Below are 22,487 nucleotides of genomic sequence, written 5' to 3'. Positions count from 1 at the left end.
ATGCTCGGGTGATGTTGTGGAGGGGGTGGGGGGTGCAATAAAGTCTCCCCAGCCACTGATAAATCTCCCCTTCTTGTCACAGCTCCCAGCCTTGGCTGGGCTGAGCCACCCTCGAGGTGTGGAAATGCACCAGGCTGGATCGTTGTGGCTGGCATGGAAATGTTCGAGGCCGGGGAATCATCGGGGCACGGATGTGGCAGCGTGGAGCTCAGTGAGGACAGGATCCGGCCCGGGGGTGGTGCTGGCTCGTGCTGTGGGTGTGCAGCTCCGTGCAGAAGCTCCCTACCCGCACAGCTTGGCCTCGCAGGGCGGTCACCGCGAGCAGGACTTTGCCCCACGCGGTGCCGCAGCTCTCGGATGGTGCCAGGGAGACGCCAGCCTCTCCCAGCAACAGCCCAGCCTTGCTGCGCAGAGCTCGGGGACTCAACCCCCTCCCTGGGCAGCCTCTGACAGTGACCAATCACCCTTTCTGTGAAAAAATTTTTCCTAATGTCCAGCCTGAACCTCCCCTGGTGGAGCTTGAGGCCATTCCCTCTCCTCCTGTCCCCTGTCCCTTGGGAGAAGAGCCCAGCTCCCTCCTCTCCACAACCTCCTCTCAGGGAGTTGGAGAGAGCAATGAGGTCTCCCCTCAGCCTCCTCTTCTCCAGGCTAAATACCCCCAGCTCTCTCAGACGCTCCTCTTCTTCTCCAGCCCCCTCACCAGCTTCGTTGCTCTTCTCTGGACTCGCTCCAGAGCCTCAACATCCTTCTTGTGGTGAGGGGCCCAGAGCTGACCCCAGGATTTGAGGTGCGGTCTCACCAGTGCCAAGTAGAGAGACATGATGGTGTTTGAGCTCTGCTCGGAAGATTCTCTCACTCCAGCTCTCCAGCAGGTCCCACAGGATGCTGGTCTCAGCCCCAGGGTGAGTTCTGGGACTCAAATCCTGGGGACAATGCTGATGCTCCACTCTGCAGGGAGGACCAGGACCTTCTCCCCTGCTCTGCTGGAGGTTTTTCCCACCTCTGTGTCCATCCTTTCCCTGGAGACTCACCAGAGGGGGACAGCAGCCTCCCCCAAGCTGCAGGGGATGGCCAAGCCCCCTCCTCGCAAGGTCGCTGCGTTCTTCCCGCACCCTGGAAACAGAGAGGAACATCCCCCCCACTCCCTTGCAGCCTTCTGGGATGAGGAACATTCCATAGGGTGTTGGTCCTGCTGATCTCACAGCCCTGGAAACCTCACGCAGGGGCACAAAAAAGATATTTCAAAGGATATGGAGGAACGAGTCTTCTTGGGAATGAAAGAGGGACCCCAAGAACCACCCTCAGCCCCGCCCTGGACCAGAGGCACAGGCAAGGGGGGGAACTGGATGGGCTTTAAGGTCCCTTCCAACCCATTCCATGATTCCATGATCCCACTCCTGTCCCTGGAGCACTTGCCCAGCTGGGAGAGGATCAGACAGAAAAGGCAGGGACCCCTCTTCTCACTTCACCATCACGAGGCGCAGGAGCGCGACATCCAAGTCTCCCCAAACACACCAGGCTTTTGGCTGACTTTCAAATTAGGTTTTTAATTAAATAAATAACATCAAGGGGTCTTCAAGGCAGTATCACTTCACAGTGTAGGGCTTGGGAGGGAAAGGGGGGAAGAGTCCAGCGCTGGGAGCGGCTCAAAGTGAAATGTGCTTCGTAAGGAGGAAAACCAAAAACCCCAACAAAAACCAAACCCAAACCTCCTTCCCAAGCAACTCCCCCTCCCTGTCCCAGCCCTTTCCACCCCTCTCCCTTACAGTTCCGTGGAAAAAGCGCCGCAATCACGTTGAAAGACCCCATGCGAATCTGTAAACAACACTGAAAAACATAAATAAGGGACATTTTTGCCTCCCCCAGCCCCAGCCTCCCCTCTCCTTTTGTCAGGGCTTGAAATGAACCGAATAAAAAAACAGTTTCGGGAAAACTAAGAACGGTCCTGGCTGAAGGAGAGGGGCCGGGGCCTGGCCCTCCCTGGGAGGGCTGTCTGTGTGTTCTCACCCTGCCTCCTCTTCTCCCGTCAGCCCAGGAGCTTCCTCTCTCCCCCAGAAAAGGGGAATCGCAGCCTGGGAAGTTCCACTATGGAGCGGGCACTTGTATCAGTTGTTTCCAGCAGCTGGGAGCAGCCGGAGCAGAGATTTCTTGTTACCATATCCAGCTGACAACGCGATGCTTGCTCAGGGCAGCTGGGGATGCCTGGACTCTGCACCTCAGCACAAAGCTAACAGGCAAAATGAGTCTCGGGCTTAGAAAATGAGAGACAAGGTGTTATCCTGCCATCCTGGGAACTTGTCTGATGCCGTCTCTGCGCTCCCACTGCAGGGCTGACTGTAACTCCACAGTGCTGGGGAAAAGGAGGATCTGGGGTCACGGTTTTGGTCATCATCCACACCCACTGCAGCCCCAAAACGAGCAAAGAACCTCAACTCAAACCCTTCCCAAATGCAGCGAGTGGCTGGAAGAAGGAAAATCAGCATCAGAGCCTTGCCCAGCACAGCATTGCCTGCATGGGGGAAAGGGGAAGGAAAACACATGGATTTAAGCCAGTAGCAAACACCCCAGACCTGGAACACGCATGAGAACTGAAGTGACTCCGGACTCCAGCACACCCACAGGCATCCCACCTCGCTGCCACACGGAGTCTCCCTCCTCTCCTCCTCGGAGCTCTGAGAACAGGAGCAGACACGCTTCCTCTCAGAAAACAGAGGGATTATTTTGTGTGACACGGGGACTGCTGTGCTCTCCTGCCTGGAACTGGTGGCCCTGGGGACTCAGTGCTGCCTCCTCCCACAGCCGACAAACACTTTATTCAAACTGGGAAGTTACAGATGTTTTCAGGTGCATTTTTCCCCAGCCAGCAAGGACCGAGTCACTCGCTGCCAGTAACAGAAGCAGCAGCACCGCACCCCTCTGAGGGCTCAGCATCGCTTTGTGGGTCTAGAAACTCCCCTGAATGCCAGGACAAGCCCTCCAGAGCCCAGCACTATGAGGGATGGTGAGGAGGACACAGTCCTGCGCTCTCCCTTTCCAAGCCCTGATGCTCCAAGCCTGGACCAGGCCCCATCCCACCCGTGGCTGGTGGCAGAGCAAGCTGAAAGACGTGCAGAGCTGCGAGAGGTTTGAAAAAGGCAGTGGGCGCGCCTCCTGCTCACAGCACGAGAGAGCAGGATCGCTGTTGGGAGGGGCACGGGGAGAATGATTTCTATCGTGATGCTCTGTCTGTGGGTGAAGGGCTGAGACTCCTCATTTTCCTTTGGCATCACCCTCTGCGAGCCAACTGCCCTGCAGCCCGGGTGAAGCGTGCTCCCTGTGGGCTCCCTAAGCTCTCAGACCTCCAGATCTCACCCTCCACGCCAGCCCCTTCAAGTGCCAGGGACACATCCCTGTTCTCAAAGCATCTCTGCCCTCAGACTGCCCCACCAAGGGACACCTCCCTGTCCCAAAGGCAGGGGCTCTCCTGGGGCGACACGTGGCCAGCAGAAGCGGGGGTGATGGACCCCCCTTCCCTCCCCTCCCCAGCTTTGGTGACTGTCAGAAGACAACTGGAGCAGACGGGCGTTTGGTTTCACTGCAGCCTTGGATCAAGGAGGATGGAATGACGGATTCTGACCAATAGCTCCAAACCGCCCCTGCGGAACGGTGGAAGTTGCAGGGTTTCACTCAGTCAGGTCCAAGTCCTTGCTGGGTCTGTGATGAGTTTGTGACTGGAGACTCTCACTGTGACAAAGGCTCCGACCGAGCCACGGGCGCCGGGCAAGCCTGGTGAGCAGTCAGAAAACTATTTACATCTCCGATGCCAATGAGGCCAAAATCTGTGACCGATAAGGACACTTGCGCAGGGGCCACCACTGCCTCTGGGGCTCTGTCCAAATCCACAGGGCCAGCAATTAAAGGCAAACCCTCGTTAATGTCTACAGGGAGAGTGAAGTCCATGGTTATCGTCTCACCAGAGCTCTGCAACGTCTCCTGCTTCTCCGCTAGTCCCGGTCCTGTCGGTGGCAAAGCAAAGAGCCCTGATCCTGAGGGGCTGACTGTGTGTCGCGTGCAGGAAGCTGAGATGGAGCCTGAGGACGTCTCCTCCGTGGGGTCGAAGGAACAATTTGTCTCCACGGGAGTGCTGCACTCGTAGCCCTGTCCCGATTCACTCATGCTACCGAGGCTGCAGGCTGTGCTCTCCACACTCAGGGGCTCTACAAGCCAGAAACGTGGAAAAGGGACAGATAGAAAGCAAAAAAGGGTTGGGAAAAGTTAGAGAGAAAGCTCGAGTGAGTCCATAATATACAAAAACCAGAATCCAGTTCAATCCCACCTCATCAAAACGGTATTTGTTTGATGGCACAAATGTTTCTTTATTACAGCAACCAAGATCCCTGCCAGCTTGTACCAAAGAAAGGCACGATGCCGACAGCAGATGGGAGGCCATCAGTGTTTCTATGGGAATTAAAGGAAATCTCACAGAGACACTCCAAGATAAGCCAGATCCTAAGTCCTACCCCATCATGCCAACAGACCCTGGGAGGTGCCTACACAAAGCCCTCATCAGCAAGGGAATAAACCCATTTCAGGCTCCCTGAGTCTTCTCACAGTCAGCTCCATCTGAAAGAGACCTCTGGTGCCTCACATCAGCCTGCAGAGAGCTGCCTATGCCTGTGTCTGTGTGTCTGTGCACTGGGAGTACCTCAATCAGTGCCCAAAGTGCAAATCTTTGAGGCTTATGAATTATTTTGGCCTCCTCTCCAAGCCCAAAGCAGGAACAGCTCTTCCTAAATCACTACCAGTGAGGCAGACAAGTTTCCTTTGCTCAAACCAAAACCTTTTCAGGGCTGGGATTTGACACAGGAAGAAAGGAACACACTGAGAAGGTGCAGAGAGAAGGGTGACAGCTGGATAACAGCAAGAGAAGAAAAGCAAAGGAGGCTCTCTGCTGCCGAGGGAGGGAGGCAGAGAGAAAAAGCAGTTACCTGTGCTCTCTATCACCAGCTGATCTTGGACAAAGTGAGAATCCAGGCAGCTTGTTGCAGAGGGAATCGGTGGGGAGCTCCGAGAACGACTGGCGTTTTCTACTTCACCCCCATCCAAGTCATTGTCGGTGAAATCCCTGTGGGCAAAGACAGAGAGCACTGCCACCACCTGTTAAGCAGAAGGATGCAGGCAGGGAAAAGCATGATGGTGATTAAAACCTATCAACAAATAAAGTACCGGGACTGCAGAGAGCTCATCAGAATGGATGCCCGTCCCTCCTTAGTCTGCAAAGTTTAGACTGCGCTGAGGTGATCGCAGTGAACTCAGCATGGTAAGATCAGTCTGTGATAAACCAGAATGGGCTGTGGAGCTTTCCAAAATAAAGAGCTCTTCCCACCAGCTCTCTCTGAGCCTCAGCCCCTTCTAGCATGAAATAAATAGTCAAATGCTCTCCCCAAGGAACAGCCACCTTCACAGAGTGACCGCAGTGGGTTGGGACAATGTCAGCGTGCCAGCAAAGAGCAAGTGATGAGAAAATATTTGCCCACCCCAGGCAAATTTGAGATTTTGGGTACTTTCCCATCTTGCATCAGCATAAAAAGTCTAAAACTTTATCTAACGTTTTTAGTTGATACAACTTAAGTAGTTCATTTTGACTTTTCAAAAGCTGAAAGAGGGGAGATTGAGATGAGACCTGAGGAAGAAATGTTTTACTGGCCCAGGTTGCCCAGAGCAGTGGTGGCTGCCCCATCCCTGGAGGGGTTCAAGGCCAGGTTGGATGAAGCTTGGAGCCCCTGATCCAGTGGGAGGTGTCCCTGCCCATGGCAGGGGTGGGACTGGATGGGCTTTGAGGTCCCCTCCAACCCAAACCATTCTGGGATTCTGAAACATTTCAGCTTCAAGCTTTTTGAAAAGTATTTTCTGTAATTAGCATACATTTCAAAGTGAAGAATTTGCCTCGAAGGGTGGCAGGAGGGAAAGAAATTAACTTAAGTTCCAAACCACCAGAAACAGCGTCTTTTTAAGCTTAAAAAGCTCCTTTCCCAAAACCTGATTGAACTGCATTAATTGCCGAGATCAGCCCTGCATCTCCCACCCCAGCCTCACTATTTGTTGCTGCATTTGTTTGAAACAAAACAGTATCTTCTGACACAAGAAAGCCCACCCCCAAGCAAATTATTGCCTTATCTTCCCTCCCCGCACTCTTTATGTTCCGAGAACATTCAGCACGTGCCCCTCCATGCTCCCACCCAAGAAACCTTCTAGAGCAGAAAGCGCGGCCTTTTAAGCAGAGGTGCTTTGCAGCAGGAATCTTCACTGGGAGGTTAATATTACTAATTTTAGTGTGAGAATATTCCACGCACGTGGCTCCAGGGTGGAGGACGTACTTCTTCCTTCCTAAACGAGTCTGCTGAGTGAAGCAGTCATAGCGTTCTGATTTTTTCCACATGTAGTAATACTCCACACACTCGCCTACTGACCGAGTACGGACCTGAGGAGAAAAACATTGTCAGAAAGGCAGGCGTCAAGATGTATCTCATGGAGCAAGGGCTATTCTCCCGATTAATCAGCACAGAAAGTGAAGTGCATTACAGTAGTTTATATTATTGCTATGGACACATCTATGCTGCAGAACAGAAGCACATACTGAGATTTCCAAGGTGGGACTCGGCCAGAGAAAGAACTCCCCACAGCGCACAACCGTTCTTGCAGACCCCAGTGTGGGTTCACACACAGTACATCCGTGCAGGACTTTCCTGCGCTTCCAGTAGCACACTTAACATCAAGACAGCAAACCTGCATCCATTTTCACTGGCCAGCATCAACATGCCCACAATTAATCAGCGGTAGAACTGGACTCTCTGGTTCTGCCAACTCCCAGCACAGCAGCATATGTCCTTGGGCCCAGCTCTCCCTACGACAGCATCTTTCATTCCAGAGGACCCCAGGGGACTTTACAAAACATCCACATGCTCAACTCACTCATTCACAGAAGTACTGCAAGGGCTGAGAGTTTGGAAAGAACTTTTGAGACTCCAGAAAGGGCTAATCAGTAATTAACTGACATCACTCATGCAGGTCAGTGTTGTTTGTGACTTCTCCCACCTGGAAAATAAGGCAGAGCAGGGCAGTGAACAGCCCGTCACCTGCTACCATGAGTCAACACAAAGCCTGGGATTGGAAATCGGCAGTCCTGAACTTCCTGCATCAGCCGAGGCTTAGAACGTACCTCTGGAACAAATGCAAGTGCCTCCTTCCCTTTGTCTTAGTGGGACACAGGGGTGAGCGCCCTTACCTTGTTTGCTTGAATAAGATGGAAGTTTTTCCCATGGACCCTGAAGCCATGTTCAAAATTTCTACATTCTTCCTCACTCCAAGCACAAAGCTCATCTACAGCAGAGAAAAAGAGGAGTTGGAGGCGTACAGGATCTAGTAGGAGTTACACGTGCCTTGATGTTTGGGGTAGAAACCAGATAGGACAGTTTCTCACCTCTGATGACCTTCACATTGAACCGTAGCCTCCGCAGTGCCTCTTCTGCATTGAAGTTGCATTTAACCAGCTCATACAAAGCCTAGGAAGCAGAAAGAAATTATTGATGGCACCTACCTGCACAACACACCACGACCCGCCCCGTCCAGCTGTCTCATAAAACTCAGTTTGCCCAGGAGCTACTTTGCCACTAAGCTCAGCTTGGCCGTCAGCACAGACTACTCCACGTTTCCAGGCACTGGAGAGCAAACCCCTGGACTGAGATGCAGTTCCAAGAGTAGCTCCACAGATTTCAGGTGTGCCTCTGCTCCTGCAGGCTCACTGTGAGGATCTAACCTGGCTGGCTTCGAGGAAACACAACTGCTCTGAAGCTTCTCAGCCAAATGTTTGACCTCCTGGCTTGAGAGAGAAACTAGACAACGCCATAGAGGACAGGTCCGAAAGGATGTTCCTGCTGCAAGCTCTGGCTCTGAGAGTTTAGGATACTGCAAGAATACAGTCAAAACAATATCCATTCTCCTCCTGCCCAGTCTTACAGGCTTTGCACAAACATCCTTTACTGTGCTGGGAGAAAAATACCAAGCTGGACAGGCCTGTGGTCCCATCCACTACAGCCTTTTCCAGTCTTCCCAAAAAAGGCACAGCCTCCTGAGGCTGCAGCTGAGCAGCACGCTCGCACTTGGGCACGAAGCAGGAGCAGAAGCTCAGAGGAGCGGGGTCTCACTCTCTTTTAAGTGGGTCTCTCACTCAGGATCTCAACAGAAAACGCTGTGCTCTTACACTAGAGCCCTTAGCGTTTCTGTGGGCTGTGAGAAGCCTTCACACTTACCTGTTCATTGTCCTTCACCATCTCTCCTTCGGGCAGGCTGCTGCTAGACAGCTCCTCCCACCGCCGCTTCACTGCGCAGTACAGAAACTCTTCCACCTCTCTCTCGGGGAGCACGTTTGGGTCCCAAAGCAGCTGGTCTTCGTTCTCGTAGGCTAAAAGAAAAAGCACTGAAATAAGCTAATCAAACAGGAAATTCTACTGCTTTTGAGGAATGGTCTGCATGGACGTGCATGGGAGAAACTGGAGGAGGAAGGAAATCTTTGCGTGGTACCCCAGCCTGGCACTAGAGCTGACAACCACCCATGCAAAGAGTGGTTCTTTGCATTTCCCGTTCCCAGTTTTGGAGGTAGATAAGCTTCATACTCTTTATATCACTTTTAGAGCCCTCAGCACAGGCTCAGCTTGCTTCCACTTCTTCAGAAGGGTTGGTTGACAAGGACGTCGTTACCACATTCTCAAAGATTGTTCCTTTGATTCATTAATCACGGCAACTAAGAATCCCTATGCTTGACTTGGTTCTATAAGCAGAGGAACAGACTCTTCTGCCCTGTAGATTCATAGAATGGTTTTGGTTGGAAAAGACCTTTAAGATCATCAAGTCCAACCATGGATTCAGCTCTGTTAAGCTCACCATTAGACCATGTCGCCAGGTATGACATCCACTCGCTTTTTAAACACCTGCAGGGATGGCAACTCAACCGCCTCACTGGGCAGCCTCTTCCAATGCTTCACAACCCTTTCAGTAAATAAATTCCTCCTAATAACCAACCTAAATCTCCCCTGGTGCAACTCGAGGCCATTCCCCCTTGTTTTGTCTCTGGCTTCCAGGGAGAAGAAACCAACCTCTATCCCTGGAGGTGCTCAAAAAATGTGTGGCCATGGTACTTCGGCACATGGTTTAGTAGCGATGGTGTTGTTGGGCTGACAGTTGGACTGGATGATCTTGAAGGTCTTTTCCAACCTTAATGATTCCATCATTCTATCCAAACAAGACACGCAGAGCAGGCTGCCTTACCTTTTTCACCATGCCTGCTTAAGTGGAGGATGGGAACAGTGGCTTGGTACTGAGGTCCGACCATGATCTCCTGAAATATCAGCACAGAAACGAGGGTAAATCGGAACAGAAAATGCTCCACGTTGGCTCTGAGGTGTAATCAGTGATTTAGGGGCTATGACACCGCGGGGCCGATTTATATATTGATAGTCCCCACCGTCACTATTACTTCTAGGGAACTCGGACTGTTTTATAGGATAACTAAAAAGATTTACTACCAGCCAGATGATACTTCGGGAACCTGAGGCATTTACATAGTTTTAATGTTAAAGATATATGGCAAACAGCTAAGGCTGGAGATAAAGAAATGCAGCAGCTCTCCTGCAACCTTCACAAACAGGATGGATTTGGAAGTCTGCTCCTCTCTTTTTTGTGCTGGTTTCCCCTCAGTCAATCCTGCTGGGAATACTGCAGAGCATTTCACCTTTATAGGGCTACGGGCTGCAGCTTTAATTTACCAAGGCACAGCAGCGTTTTCCATATCTGAAGCAGAAAATAATTTCAGATACGGATTCCAACATGTATTAAAAGGCCCTCTCGTAGCCTACACCTACCATCACCTTCCACGTAACACAAGGTGCTGAGCAAAGGAAAATAAATGAAACAACATTTTGGGGGGAAATATCAGAGTGCCCCGGAGTTGTGCTTTCCTCAGATGTGTTGTATTAGCTCCGTTTCCCAATGCACTCACATCATTACCTTCTTACAGTCATTGGATGGGATGGAATCCTCCTCTGAATCCTCAGCCATAGAGGAAGCACAGGGAGATGAACACGGCTCTTTGTCTTCATCAGCAAGGAAGCTGTTTGCTTTGTAGGAAAGGAAAAGATCTGTAGTTATGAAATGGGGTTTTTTTCCCCCTTATTGCTCTACATTCCCTCTCCTTCCCTTCATTTTCTGTCCTAAAGTTACTTCCAGCATGGTGCGCAGTGACAACTTGTCCCTATTTTAATTTTCTCCTTCTAAATAAAAGAATTTGCACGCCTGCCCTGCTCTGGGGAGCACAGACCCCTTCATTCTGTGGGTTAAAACGGGGATTAAGACCACTTCACACCGAGTCTCTCTCACACGCTTCAGCTTCCCAAGCATTCCAGCATTTAGGAACTGCCATAATATATCACACCACTAGTAATACTGGATTATTTAACTTCTAGAGATGTCAGAGCAGGCTCCTCGTCTTTCAGACTGCAATTACAGGTAGTAAAACAATTCTTGCTTTCTCACTGTTACAGTTAAAGCTCAAAACCTCTCTCCTCTCCTCCCACTACTCATCTACGCTCTATCACGTCCTGACCAGCGCTCAGCAACACCGCTGGCACCCGAGCGGATTTGCAGCCCCCAGAAGGACAGTGGAAAAACTGATGTCAGGCAACTAAGTGACAAATCAAAACATTCTTGCCCCATCCTGCACACCACATCAAATGAAAAACAATTACTTAGAAATTAGCCACACATACAGCCAGGCTGGTTTGGGAATAGGTCCGATGCATCGTGGGATGTGACGGATGGGGTCAGATCATCAGCTGAAGACTGTGTCTCCTCCTCTTCTTCCCCTGAAAGCAAATCCTTCGCTATTTGTTCCTTTTAACAACAACAAGAAAGCGAAAAATATTTTTAAATTAAAGAAAATATATGGGGGGGGGGAGGGTGTGAGGCCTAAAGTAAAGCATTTCTGCCAAGGGTGGCCGCATCCACAAATCTCCTCACCCTCCCATAGCTTGTCCAAAGATAAATTCCTCTCACACTCCCCACCAACCCTAGATTATCTTCCTAGAAGCAGTTCCGTAAGTGTCAAGAGTGGCTCCTCTGGGAGCCAGAGAGAAGACAAGCCAGCGGCCTTTTCTGTTGAGCTCCACTTACAGCAAGTAAGGTTTTTTTTTCACTTGGAAGTAAAATAAAAGGCTTTCTAAAGACTTTAGCTAGAACTTTGACTGAGAGAGTTGGGGTTGTTCAGCCCAGAGAAGAGATGGCTTCAGGGGGACCTTAGAGCAGCTTCCAGTACGGAAAGGGGCTCCAGGAAAGCTGGGGAGGGGCTCGTGATTAGGGAGTGCAGGGAGAGGATGAGGGGGAATGGCTTTAAGCAGAAAGCGGGGAGACTGAGATGAGATCTTGGGAAGAAATAGTTTCCTGTGAGGGTGGGGAGGCCCTGGCCCAGGTTGCCCAGAGCAGTGGTGGCTGCTCCATCCCTGGAGGGGTTCAAGGCCAGGTTGGATGGGGCTTGGAGCCCCTGATCCAGTGGGAGGTGTCCCTGCCCGTGGCAGGGGGTGGAACTGGATGGGCTTTGAGGTCCCTTCCAACCTAAACCATTCCATGATTCTATGAACATGAGGAGCCATAGCTTCAGCTGGGAAGATACCAACCTTCAATGACTCTCTCCAGATCCACATGTATATGCAAAGACTTGTGACTCAAATTCCAGGAACAGTTTCTACAGTGGTCTTTTAAAAACAGTAATCCTTTCTCCAGCCTCCTCTAAACTCTACATTCATATTCCTGCACCTGGTGTTCTTTGCTGGGACACTGGAACTTGGCAGGCCCCTTCCCTGCATGAGTCAAACCCCACCTGACGTCTCAAGCTCCCGGACAGCACAGTAACTGAGCACACACCCAAGCAGAGAGCTGCTCTTACCTTATCCAGAGTCATATCTGGGAGGTTTGGAGTAATATCATTGCTCTCACTGTCCTGCTCCGAGATGGGATCGGATGCCTCATAGCCATAAAGTGCAAGCAGCTCCTCAAATGGCATTTCACTGCTCTGAGCGAGAGGAGGACAAAGCTTCATCAGGAATGGAACAATCACCAAGTACAGCACCAGCTGCAGTGAACACAGAGACAGGCAGAGGCAGTCAAGGCAGCTCTGCTCTTCCAGGGTCTCTGAACGGCCTCGGGAAGAGCTGTGTAAGGAAGGAGGCACTGTGTGTCAGGACCCACCATCTCCTCTTCTTCTCCAAGATCTGGAGAAGCCAGGAACTTCCACTCCAAAGCAATAGAGTCAAGTGCATTTTTCAAAGATATTTATTTTTCATATTAGATTTCATGGTGGTCAGGAAACACCAGAAAGCACAACTGTATTTATAGAGGAAGGGAAGGAGCAAATTACTGTATGTATCTTGTGCCTGAGCTGAAGAGACAGTCTCTGTAACTAGGAAAAGGCTTTGTGTTCCATGAGACCACTGCAGCAGGAGCAAATCACCTCACCTCCACGTTCCTCTGCTGTGAAATAGGCAGCACACACCTCAGAGCTGAAGCCTCTGCAGCTTGGTGAGCAAAAACCACCCATCAGGGAGGCTGCTGGGCAGAGGAAGGCTCCAAACTTCACTGCTCTCACCTGTTGTCACCAATTCCTTCCTGTCCAAACTCAAACCTGAGACCCATCGACAGCTGGACCTAAACCCAATACGCTGCCAGCTGAGAGTTTCTCACAATGATCTTTATTACCAGTTCTATTAAAGCAAACAAGAAAACCCAGCAGGTAATTTCCCTTCCCATCCCCTGCTGCCATTACCTGAGAGGCACTGAAACTCTTCTCCAGCTCCTCTATAGATTTCTGCTTCTCCTGAGTATCATCTTCTTCCCTTTCCTCCCGTACGCCGTAGTTCTGAGACAGGATCTCTGCTAGGTTCAGTCGGTGATCGGCTGAGCCCATTGACACAACTGCAGGGAGAAGTTGTTGGATATTAGTGTTTGGAACAGGCTGTCCAGAGAATTCATGGCTGTCCCATCCCTGGAGGTGTCCAAGGCCAGGTTGGATGGGGCTTGGAACAACCTGATCTGGTGGAAGGTGTCCCTGCCCGTGGCAGGGGGGTAGAACTGGATGGGATTTAAGGTCCCTTCCGATCCAAACTATTTCACAATTCTATAATTTTATGACCCTATACCAAATCTTCACATGCAGCACAGCTTGGGATGACCCTTCCCTGTGTGCATGCAGCCATCACAAGCCAGAGGAAGAGATGGGGTAGGGAAGAGTGAGGTGGGGCTGGAGAACACGAGTCAGAGTGCTAAACTGCATGGTTGTCTGCACATTTAAGTCCCAGGACTGACTAAAAGCTGCATCTGAGGATTTTCGGAGTGTTTGTGTGCCTCTCCTGACTGGATTCGCTAGTGCCACAACATGCAAATGCACACTCAGCCTTCCCTTCATCCGAGGCACTGAGGATAATCACCCCTTATTGCAAGAACAGGAAAAGGGATGCTGGTAGGATCTCTGGCATCTTTAAGACTTTCCTCCTCTGTCAAATGGCAAGGGAACGAACCAAGACGTTCAGAAGATGTTGGAAGGAAAGGGAATGGTGATCTCTGGAGCCTCGCTTCCTCTGGAAACCACACAGACATACAGAAGAATAATTAAACTGTGGGTACCTGCTGTACTCGGAAGGCCAGGCTCTCCAGGACACAAACTGCGGGCTGGGTATGGTACCACCCTCGGGCTCTGCCGGCCAACCGAGGCCTTCAAGAAAAGAGAAAAACACAGCTGAGACATCTTTCCTTGAATATGCAATGCACCCCCAGCCACTCAACCCCAGCAGCAAATGCAAGTAATTTTGTTTCAAAGCAAAAGTTAGCAAAACCCACACAGGGCAGCATCACAAACTGCACCGTGCATAAGGAGCTCCAGTCAAGTGTCTTTAACAGCTCTTCCAGGCTTCCTCTCCTCTGGATTCATAGAATCATCAGGTTGGAAGAGACCCACCAGATCATCGAGTCCAACCACTCATCATCTTCCCCTCAGCTTCTAACTGCACAAGGAGGTGTTTCCATTCCATCGTTTCTGTCTTCAGCACTCCACGATTTATCCTCGCACCAGTGCAATGTCTCATATCCTTAAGGCTTACATTTTCCTGTAGAAGGATTTTTGACCCTAAGCTGTTATCCTGAACACACATCCTGCTTGTCAGAAGACAGCATGGCTATGAACTGCCCCACTCCTTAGAGAGGGAATCACCCAGCCGCAATGTGCTGGCTTCTCCCTGATGCCTCGCTGCATGCAGGAGGCTCGGAGGGGCGAGCAAAGAAATCTAGAGCTGAGCAGGAGCAAAGGAGCCTGGTACGGCTGGGAGTGGCACCAGCAAGGCGGGAGAGGGTGAGACAGGGAGACACGGAGAAGAGGCAGTGGGTTTCTGGCATTCAGTGCTCAATCAGGTGTTCACGGAGCAGGATGTCTGGAAAACAACCCCCGATAGCTGCTGCTCCTTAGGCTGCTGCACAGAGAAGCGCTGCTCATCAAGTTCACTTAGTCACTGGAGCCAGGACTTCAGGATGAGGCTCAGGAAAACCAGAGCCCAGCTCAGCCACTATTGTGATGGCACCAGAGATGCTTTGCACTTCAAAACACCTCTGCGAGACAGGGATGGTTCCTTGATCTCCCCAGGAGAAAGAGACCTGTGTCAGCAACGGCAACACACTGCAGTAAAGCTTTGGTACAGAGAACATGGCACCTTGGTGCTCCACCAAAGACAGCAGCCAAGACCAGACCACACCAGATGGGACAGTGGTGGCCAGACAGACCCTTCCTTGCAGAAAACTGAAATACCCTGAATGCAAAGCCCTGCCATCCAAAAGAAGTTGTCTCAGCTAGCGGTGTTCCTGTGGCAAAAGCAACCAGCTACCTTGACATCTTCCCAGCATCCTTTTCCCACGTCGTGGTCACTCCAAGGACCTCATGACGGAAATGAAGGGTGGATGTGCCACCATCACCGCTACGCCAGGACAGGAATGTTTTAAGGACATGTCAAACCCAACAGGCAATGGCAACACTCACCACAAGCATGGTGGTGCGATGGCCATCACGTTTTGCCGTGACTCACAAGGAGAGAAGGCAGGAGCATCCCAGCCTGGCACCAGACACAATTCCCTTTGCCCACCTGACCCTCAGCGAGGCAACTTCCCAATCCCAACCAACACATTCCCACCACCTTCCCCTGCCCCCTGCTATTCCCACGTTCCCTCCCTGCTCTCCTGCTGCCAGGATCCCACCACTCACCTCATAGAGTCATAGAACCACCACATCGGAAAAGACCCACCGGGTCATTGAGTCCAACCATTCCTATCAATCACTAAACCATGACCCTCAGCACCTCATCATCCCGTATTTCAAACATCGCCAGGGATAGGGACTCCACCTCCTCCCTGGGCAGCCTCTGCCACTGCCCAATCACCCTTTCTGTGAAATATTTTCTCCTAATGTCCAGCCTGAACCTCCCCTGGTGGAGCTTGAGGCCATTCCCTCTCGTCCTGTCCCCTGTCCCTTGGGAGAAGAGCCCAGCTCCCTCCTCTCCACAAGTTGCTTTCCTCACTCTGCTGGGAACCCCTGCCAGCAGCCCCACATCCCTCTAACTCTGGCTCCCCAGGGCCTGGCACTTCGTTCTCCTGGCGCCCTGCCCGCCCCGTGGGGGAAGGGCCCCTCACCAGGCCCCGGGCGCCGCGCTCCCGCCCCGGCCCCGCTCCAGCCCCGGCCGGCGCCTCCACGAGTCCCCCCCACGCCGGCCTTGCAGCCGCAGCCTCACGCTGCCGGGGCTCGGGGTCGCTGGTGCTGCCCGCAGGCCAGGCCGGGGCGGGCGCGGGGCCCGAGGCGCGGCACGGCGGCTGCACTCACCTCCGCCATGGCCGAGCGCGAGCGGCGGGCGTGGCGGCGCCGCGGGACCCGGATGCTGACGCGGGCGCCGATTGGCTGCGGCGCGCAGGGGGGCGTGGCCAAAGAGGCGCATGACCACCGAGGGGCGTGGCCACGGCGGGGGCGGAGCCTAGGCGAGCGCTGATTGGCTGCGTCGCGGCGGGGTCGGCCCCTCGGTGGGTGTTGATTGGCTGCGGCGCCGCAGCAGGCGGGGCCCCAGCGGTGGGCGGGGCCTCAGCGGGGGCACGGCCAAGGCGGGCGCTGATTGGCTGCGCCGCGGCGGGGTCGGGGCCCAGGCGGGCGCTGATTGGCTGCTCCGCGGCGGGGGGCGGGGCCAACGCAGGGGCCGGGGCCGAGTGTCGGGGGGCGCTCGGGCGCCGTGGTGGCGCGAAGCGTCGCGGGTGGCGGGGTCGCTGTCACTGTCAGCTCCGCTTCGGGGCCCCTGTTGGGCTGGGCTGCGGGGCTCCCAGCGCCCGCAGAGCCCCGGGAGGCGGGCACAGACAACGGGACACCGGCCGCATGTCGGCACCCAGCCCCACAGCAGCCCCTGGCCCCGCAGCAGCCCCCAGCCCCATGTAGGCCCCCAGCCCCGCAGCGGTCCCCAGCCCTATAGCAGTCCTTGGCCCCACGGCAGCCTCAGCCCTATAGCAGCCCCCAGCCCTATAGGGGCCCTCGGTCCTACAGCAGCCCCCAGCCCTATAGCAGCACCTGGCCCTACAGAAGCCCTTGGTTCCATGGCAGCCCCCGGCCCTATAGCAGCCCTCGGTCCCACAGCAGACCCCAGCCCCACAGCAGCCCCCAGCCCCACGGAAGCCCTCAATTCCATGGCAACCCCCAGGCCCTATAGCAGCCCCCATCCCTATAGCAGCCCCCGGTTCCACAGCAGTCTCCAGCCCCACAGCAGCCCCCAGCCCCTTGTAGGCACCCAGCCCCGCAGCAGTCCCCAGCCCTATAGCAGTCCTTGGCCCCACGGCAGCCTAAGCCCTATAGCAGCCCCAAGCCCTACAGGGGCCCTCAGTCCTACAGCAGCCCCCACCCTATAGCAGCACCTGGCCCTATAGAAGCCCTTGGTTCCATGGCAGCCCCCAGCCCCACAACAGTCTCCAGCCCCACGGCAGCCCCCAGCCCTGCAGCATCCCTCGGTTCCATGGCAGCCCCCGGCCCTATAGCAGCCCCTGGCCCCACAGCAGCCCCCAGCCCTATAGCAGCCCCTGGCCCCACAGCAGCCTCCAGCCCTATAGCAGCCCCCGGTTCCACAGCAGCCCCCAGCCCTATAGCAGCCCCCGGTTCCACAGCAGCCCCCAGCCCTATAGCAGCCCCCGGTTCCACAGCAGCCTCCAGCCCTATAGCAGTCTCCAGGCCTATAGCACTTCCTGGCCCCATGGAAGCCCCCAGCCCCACAGCAGCCCCCAGCCCTATAAGAGTCTCTAGGCCTATAGCAGTTCCCAGCCCCATGGAAGACCCCAGCCCTATAGCAGCTCCTGGCCCCACAGCAGCCTTTCCCCCCACCAAAGGAGCCCCCAGCTCCACGTCAGCTCCAGAGCGTTGTAGAACGGGCCTCAACCATACTGGTGTCCCTGTGAACCACCGGTGCTGCTCCTCTCCATCAGCCACGGGGCAGTTGAGGGCCTGGGAGAGCCCACGGCTGAGCTAGGCCCCCAGCGCAAAAGCCACAGGGAAAGCCTCAAAGCCACCCAGCTCCAGGGACAAGGCACTCTGGAGCGAGTCCAGAGAAGAGCAACGAAGCTGGTGACGGGGGCTGGAGAAGAAGAGGAGCGGCTGAGAGAGCTGGGGGTGTTTAGCCTGGAGAAGAGGAGGCTGAGGGGAGACCTCATTGCTCTCTGCAACTCCCTGAAAGGAGGTTGTGGAGAGGAGGGAGCTGGGCTCTTCTCCCAAGGGACAGGGGACAGGACGAGAGGGAATGGCCTCAAGCTCCACCAGGGGAGGTTCAGGCTGAATATCATAACAAAATTTCTCATGGAAAGGGTCAGTGGTCCCTGGCAGAGGCTGCCCAGGGAGGGGGTTGAGTCCCCTTCCCTGGAGGGGTTTAAGGGACGGGTGGACGAGGCGCTGAGGGACATGGGTTAGTGACTGATGGGAATGGTTGGGCTTGATGATCCAGTGGGTCTTTTCCAGCCTGGTGATTCTATGATTCTGTTCAGCTGATGATGAGCCTCATCTTCCAGAGCGCAATCCTCCAGCGCTTCATTCTCCTTTAATGCTGCACATTTCCAGGGCAAACAGCCCTATCAGGGTCCCTTCCATCCCTTGAGGTCCCACAACCATGGCCAGAACTTCCAATGCTTCCTTGAATTGAGCATTAACGAGCTGCCAATGTGACTGGCAGGAGCTGCATTTGCCACCAGACTTCACCCTTCGATCAAGCCCCCAGCAGGTCCTCAGCCAGCTTGAGTCGATGCCTCGTGAGCTGCAGGTGGGTCTTCTGCTGAAAGCAGCGATCCAACACGGAGCTGGACGGTGGGACCTTTCCTAGCGTGCAGCCGGCACAAACAGCCTGGCAGTTTGTTCTGTGCTGAGTTTCGCTCTCGAGCTCAGGAAGCAAAGTGCTATCAAGTGCTTCTGAAGTGGCGGTGGCCCTTGAGCTGAGGACCAGAACTCTTCAGCAGGCCTTTATTCCCCTGCACAGATTCGTCTAGCTCTTCTCAAAGGACTTCGAGATTGCAGATGCTGTTTATTCAATTAAAAAAATAACCTCGTCCCCTGCTTTCAGAGAAATATCCACAGAATCTGATGTTCTCTGCCTTGCTCCCAACAGTGCATTGAGGTGTTTTGCCACTGTAAAAAGCCTGGATGGTGGAGGAGAAGCTCAATATGAGCTGGCAATGTGAGCTTGCAGCCCAGAAATCTAAACATATAATGGGCTGCATCCAGAACAGCAGGGAGGGAGGGGATCCTGCCCCTCTGCTCCGCTCGGTGAGACCCACCTGGAGCCCTGTGTCCAGTTCTGGAGTCCTGAGCACAGGGAGGGCATGGAGCTGTTGGAGCGAGGCCAGAGGAGGCCACGGAGATGATCTGAGGGCTGGAGAACCTCCCATATGAGGACAGGCTGAGAGAGTTGGGGTTGTTCAGCCTGGAGAAGAGAAGGCTCCAGGGAGTCCTTAGAGCAGCTTCCAGTGCTGAAAGGGGCTCCAGGAAAGCTGGGGAGGGACTATTTAGGAGCAGAGATGGGATGAGGGGGAACGGTTTTCAGCTGAAAGAGGGATGATTGAGATGAGATCTTGGGAAGAAATGTTTTCCTGTGAGGGTGGGGAGGCCCTGGCCCAGGCTGCCCAGAGCAGGGGTGGCTGCCCCATCCCTGGAGGTGTTCCAGGCCAGGTTGGATGGGGCTTGGAGCAACCTGATCTGATGTGAGGTGTCCCTGCCCAGGAAAACCATCCCCCCTCGTCTTGTCCCTGCACCCCCTGATCAGGAGCCTCTCCCCAGCTTCCCTGGAGCCCTTTTCAGCTCTGGAAGCTGCTCTAAGTTCTCCCCAGAGACCATTCTCTTTTTCAGGCTGAACAACCCCAACTCTCTCAGCCTGTCCTTATAGGAATTTTGATAGGAGAAACCTTCTCTTATTATTGGGAAAGAGCTGACCCCTGCCAGGGAAGGAGAGGCTTTTGCTGGGAGGTGTCCTGCCCCGTGCCAGGTGTCTGCAGAGCCAAGGCTGGTGAAGAGGAGGTGACAGAGCTGGGTGTGGGAGCTTTGCTTACAAAGAGGCACTGGGATTCCTGCTGGAGGTGGCTGTTAGCAGAGAGAAGAACAGCGTTAGCACCAGAATAGTTATGAATAACACTTCGAGAAGCATCAGTTTTCATGAATGCTAGATGGAGCTGTGCTACTCACAAATAACATCCTAGTTTACGTTGTCAGATGAGTGCTCATGCTTCTAAAACCTGCTTGCTTCTCCTGGTCCACCAGTGCTCACTGAGCTCACAATTTACCCTTTCCCGGTTCCTTGGGGCAGTTTGTCCCCCACGTAAGGCCAGTTGAAGGGATGGGTGGGTTGAGGTGACACATCGTGGCTGTGGAGTTCCCATCTCGTTCCTGTTATCCTCCCTTCCTCCCTCCTTCTCAACCTCCCGACCTCCACTTCAAGTCATCACAACCCACTAATATAATTTATTTATGGCCAAAATACTTATTATGCAACAGTTCCTGCAGGCTCACAGAAAGACGTGCAGTATCTACAGAATTATGTGGGTGCTTCTCTACCTGATGGTTCTGTTGGCCCCCAGAGCCGATTACAGAGGTTTGGCCAGGTTTATAGAGCACAGCTTGGTGCTCCAGCACCTCTTCATATGGGGGTGGATGAGGTGCTGAGGGACATGGTTTAGTATTTGATAGGAATGGTTGGACTCGATGATCCGATGGGTCTTTTGCAACCTGGTGATTCTATGATTCTATGAAACTTTCACATCCAGATCTGCAACCTCCTCTGCACCAGCCTTCGCTCTGCAGACACCTGCCCCGGGGCAGATCACCTCCTGGCAAAAAACTCTCCTTCCCTTGAAAGGGTCAATTCTTTCCCAATACCGAGAGAAGGTTTTTCCTATCAAAATTCCTATGAGACCAGGCTGAGAGGGCTGGGGTTGTTCAGCCTGGAAAAGAGAAGTCTCCAGGGAGAACTTAGAGCAGCTTCCAGTCCTGAAAGGGGCTCCAGGAAAGCTGGGAAGGGGCTTTTGATCAGGGAGGGCACAGATAGGATGAGGGGAAATGGTTTTCTGTGGACAGGGACACCTCCCTCTGGATCAGGGACTCCAAGCCCCATCCAACCTGGCCTGGAACACCTCCAGGGATGGGGCAGCCACCACTGCTCTGGGCAACCTGGGCCAGGGCCTGCCCTCCCTCACAGCAAAACATTTTTTCCCAAGATCTCATCTTAATCTCCCCTCTTCCAGCTGAAAACTGTTCCCCTCATCCTATCCCTGCACTCCCTGATCAAGAGCCCCTCCCCAGCTTTCCTGGAGCCCCTTTCAGGAATGGAAGTTGCTCTAAGGTCTCGCCACAACCTTCTCCAGGCTGAACAACCCCAAGTCCCTCAGCCTATCCTCATATGGGAGGTTCTCCAGCCCTCAGATCATCCGTGGCCTCCTCTGGCCTCGCTCCAACAGCTCCATGTCCTCCCTGTGCTCAGGACTCCAGAACTGGACACAGGGCTCCAGGTGGGTCTCACCGAGCAGAGCAGAGGGGCAGGATCCCCTCCCTCCCTGCTGGCCCCAGTGCTCTGCATTCACCTCCAACACCCTCCTTACTAACTATTGATTTTATGACGTTGCCATGGGAGTGGGGAATTCGGTGCAGCCGCCAGCCCAGCTTGCACGCGAGGGATCAGCCCTGCAAGGCAGATAATATCCAAGCTGCCATCCGGAATGTGAGACTATGGGATGGCAGCGCAGGTACAGGCAGCAAGATGTAAGCTGACAGCAGTTCGAGTAGCCGGGTTGAGGGTTTGCGGTTACTCAGCCTTCGAGCACACAGTCTGCCACGTAAACGAGCCGTGGGATCATAAATCCTTTTTGAGATGTCGACTTTCTGAAAAGGCCAGTGCCAAGAGAACAGACAAGGCTCATTCTCTGTTTCCTAGCACACCCCGCTGGTGTGATAACAGCTGGAGTTCGAGCTGAGGGGAATGGCAAAGCCACACAAAGCCTCTCCTGCAACACAGAAGGGCATGTTACCAGTTCGCTGGCACGTCGTGCAATACCTTATTTACCTTCCCAGACTGCAGTGTCTGCAACAGACCCTTTGCTTTGGTGCTGGTGGGACTGATCCTGCATTTTATGAAGATCTTGAGGGCTCATTCCTGTCCCATGATTTCATAGAATCATAGAATCACCAGGTTGGAAAAGACCCATTGGGTCATCGAGTCCAACCATTCCTATCAAATACGAAACCATTTCCCTAAACACTAAACAATTTCCCTACCTAATTGCCTGCACTGAAGTGCAAGTGGCAGCTGTGACTGCTGCTTGTGAAGAAATACAGAGCAGAAATGTGCTAGCACATACATGAATGGATGCAGAGGCATCCAGAGCTACCTCAGTCCCTGCTTCCCTTCCACTCCTGCCAGCATCACTCTCCAACAGCCAAAAGCATGGCCCTGCTTGGGTTCTGTTGAGCAGAAGCTGATCCCAAACCTTTCAGAAGAAAGGAAGCATGGGACAAGGCTGATAAGAAGCACAGGTCGTGCCAATATGGGTAAGAGAGTACAAAGTCCTCCTGGTTTATCTCTGCATTTCATCCTGGCTTTGCACAGCACAGATGAAGCCCCAGGCTCAGGGGAGACGCAGCTCCAAGGCTGCCTGTGTCCTTCCAATCCCACTTCCAGGCTCCAGCCAGGAGCAGAGTAATCAGCCCTTTGCGCAGAGGTCTTAATGAAGCTCTGAGACATCCCCATCCTGGGCTGCCCAGCTCCACTTGCCCTCCAGAGTCACCCCTTGGGGCTGGGGGCTGATCCCAGTGTTTAAAAGCTGTGGTTGGTGGAGATAATCCCTGTTCCCTCGTGACCACTGCCCACAAATGCTTCTTT

At 53.6% G+C, this 22,487-nt stretch overlaps 1 protein-coding gene across 5 annotated transcripts; it reads right to left on the bottom strand.

Annotated features, from left to right (window-relative positions):
* Positions 1 to 1,365: 1,365 nt before the first annotated feature.
* MIER2 (MIER family member 2) lies at positions 1,366 to 15,298 on the bottom strand. Of its 5 annotated transcripts, none has more exons than XM_069878075.1 (14): positions 15,104 to 15,298; positions 14,638 to 14,724; positions 13,705 to 13,792; positions 12,848 to 12,996; positions 11,972 to 12,157; positions 10,800 to 10,923; positions 10,042 to 10,151; positions 9,304 to 9,373; positions 8,289 to 8,455; positions 7,460 to 7,541; positions 7,265 to 7,359; positions 6,357 to 6,460; positions 4,968 to 5,104; positions 1,366 to 4,196 (listed from the first exon to the last, which is right to left on the bottom strand). In XM_069878075.1, exons 1-14 carry the CDS (start codon positions 15,110 to 15,112, stop codon positions 3,721 to 3,723), a joined length of 1,884 nt encoding a protein of 627 aa, XP_069734176.1. In that variant the 5' UTR covers positions 15,113 to 15,298; the 3' UTR covers positions 1,366 to 3,720. The 5 variants fall into 5 exon arrangements, with proteins under 5 accessions (XP_069734176.1, XP_069734174.1, XP_069734179.1 ...); XM_069878073.1 differs by having other exon boundaries at positions 6,333 to 6,460; positions 15,104 to 15,295; XM_069878078.1 differs by having other exon boundaries at positions 6,333 to 6,460; positions 14,876 to 15,290.
* Positions 15,299 to 22,487: the final 7,189 nt, after the last annotated feature.

Source organism: Phaenicophaeus curvirostris, chromosome 28 (genome assembly GCF_032191515.1).
Source record: "Phaenicophaeus curvirostris isolate KB17595 chromosome 28, BPBGC_Pcur_1.0, whole genome shotgun sequence".
Classification (NCBI taxonomy): domain Eukaryota; kingdom Metazoa; phylum Chordata; class Aves; order Cuculiformes; family Cuculidae; genus Phaenicophaeus; species Phaenicophaeus curvirostris.
Note: the sequence above shows the minus strand (reverse complement) of the source record. Positions and strands in the feature narration are given on the sequence as shown.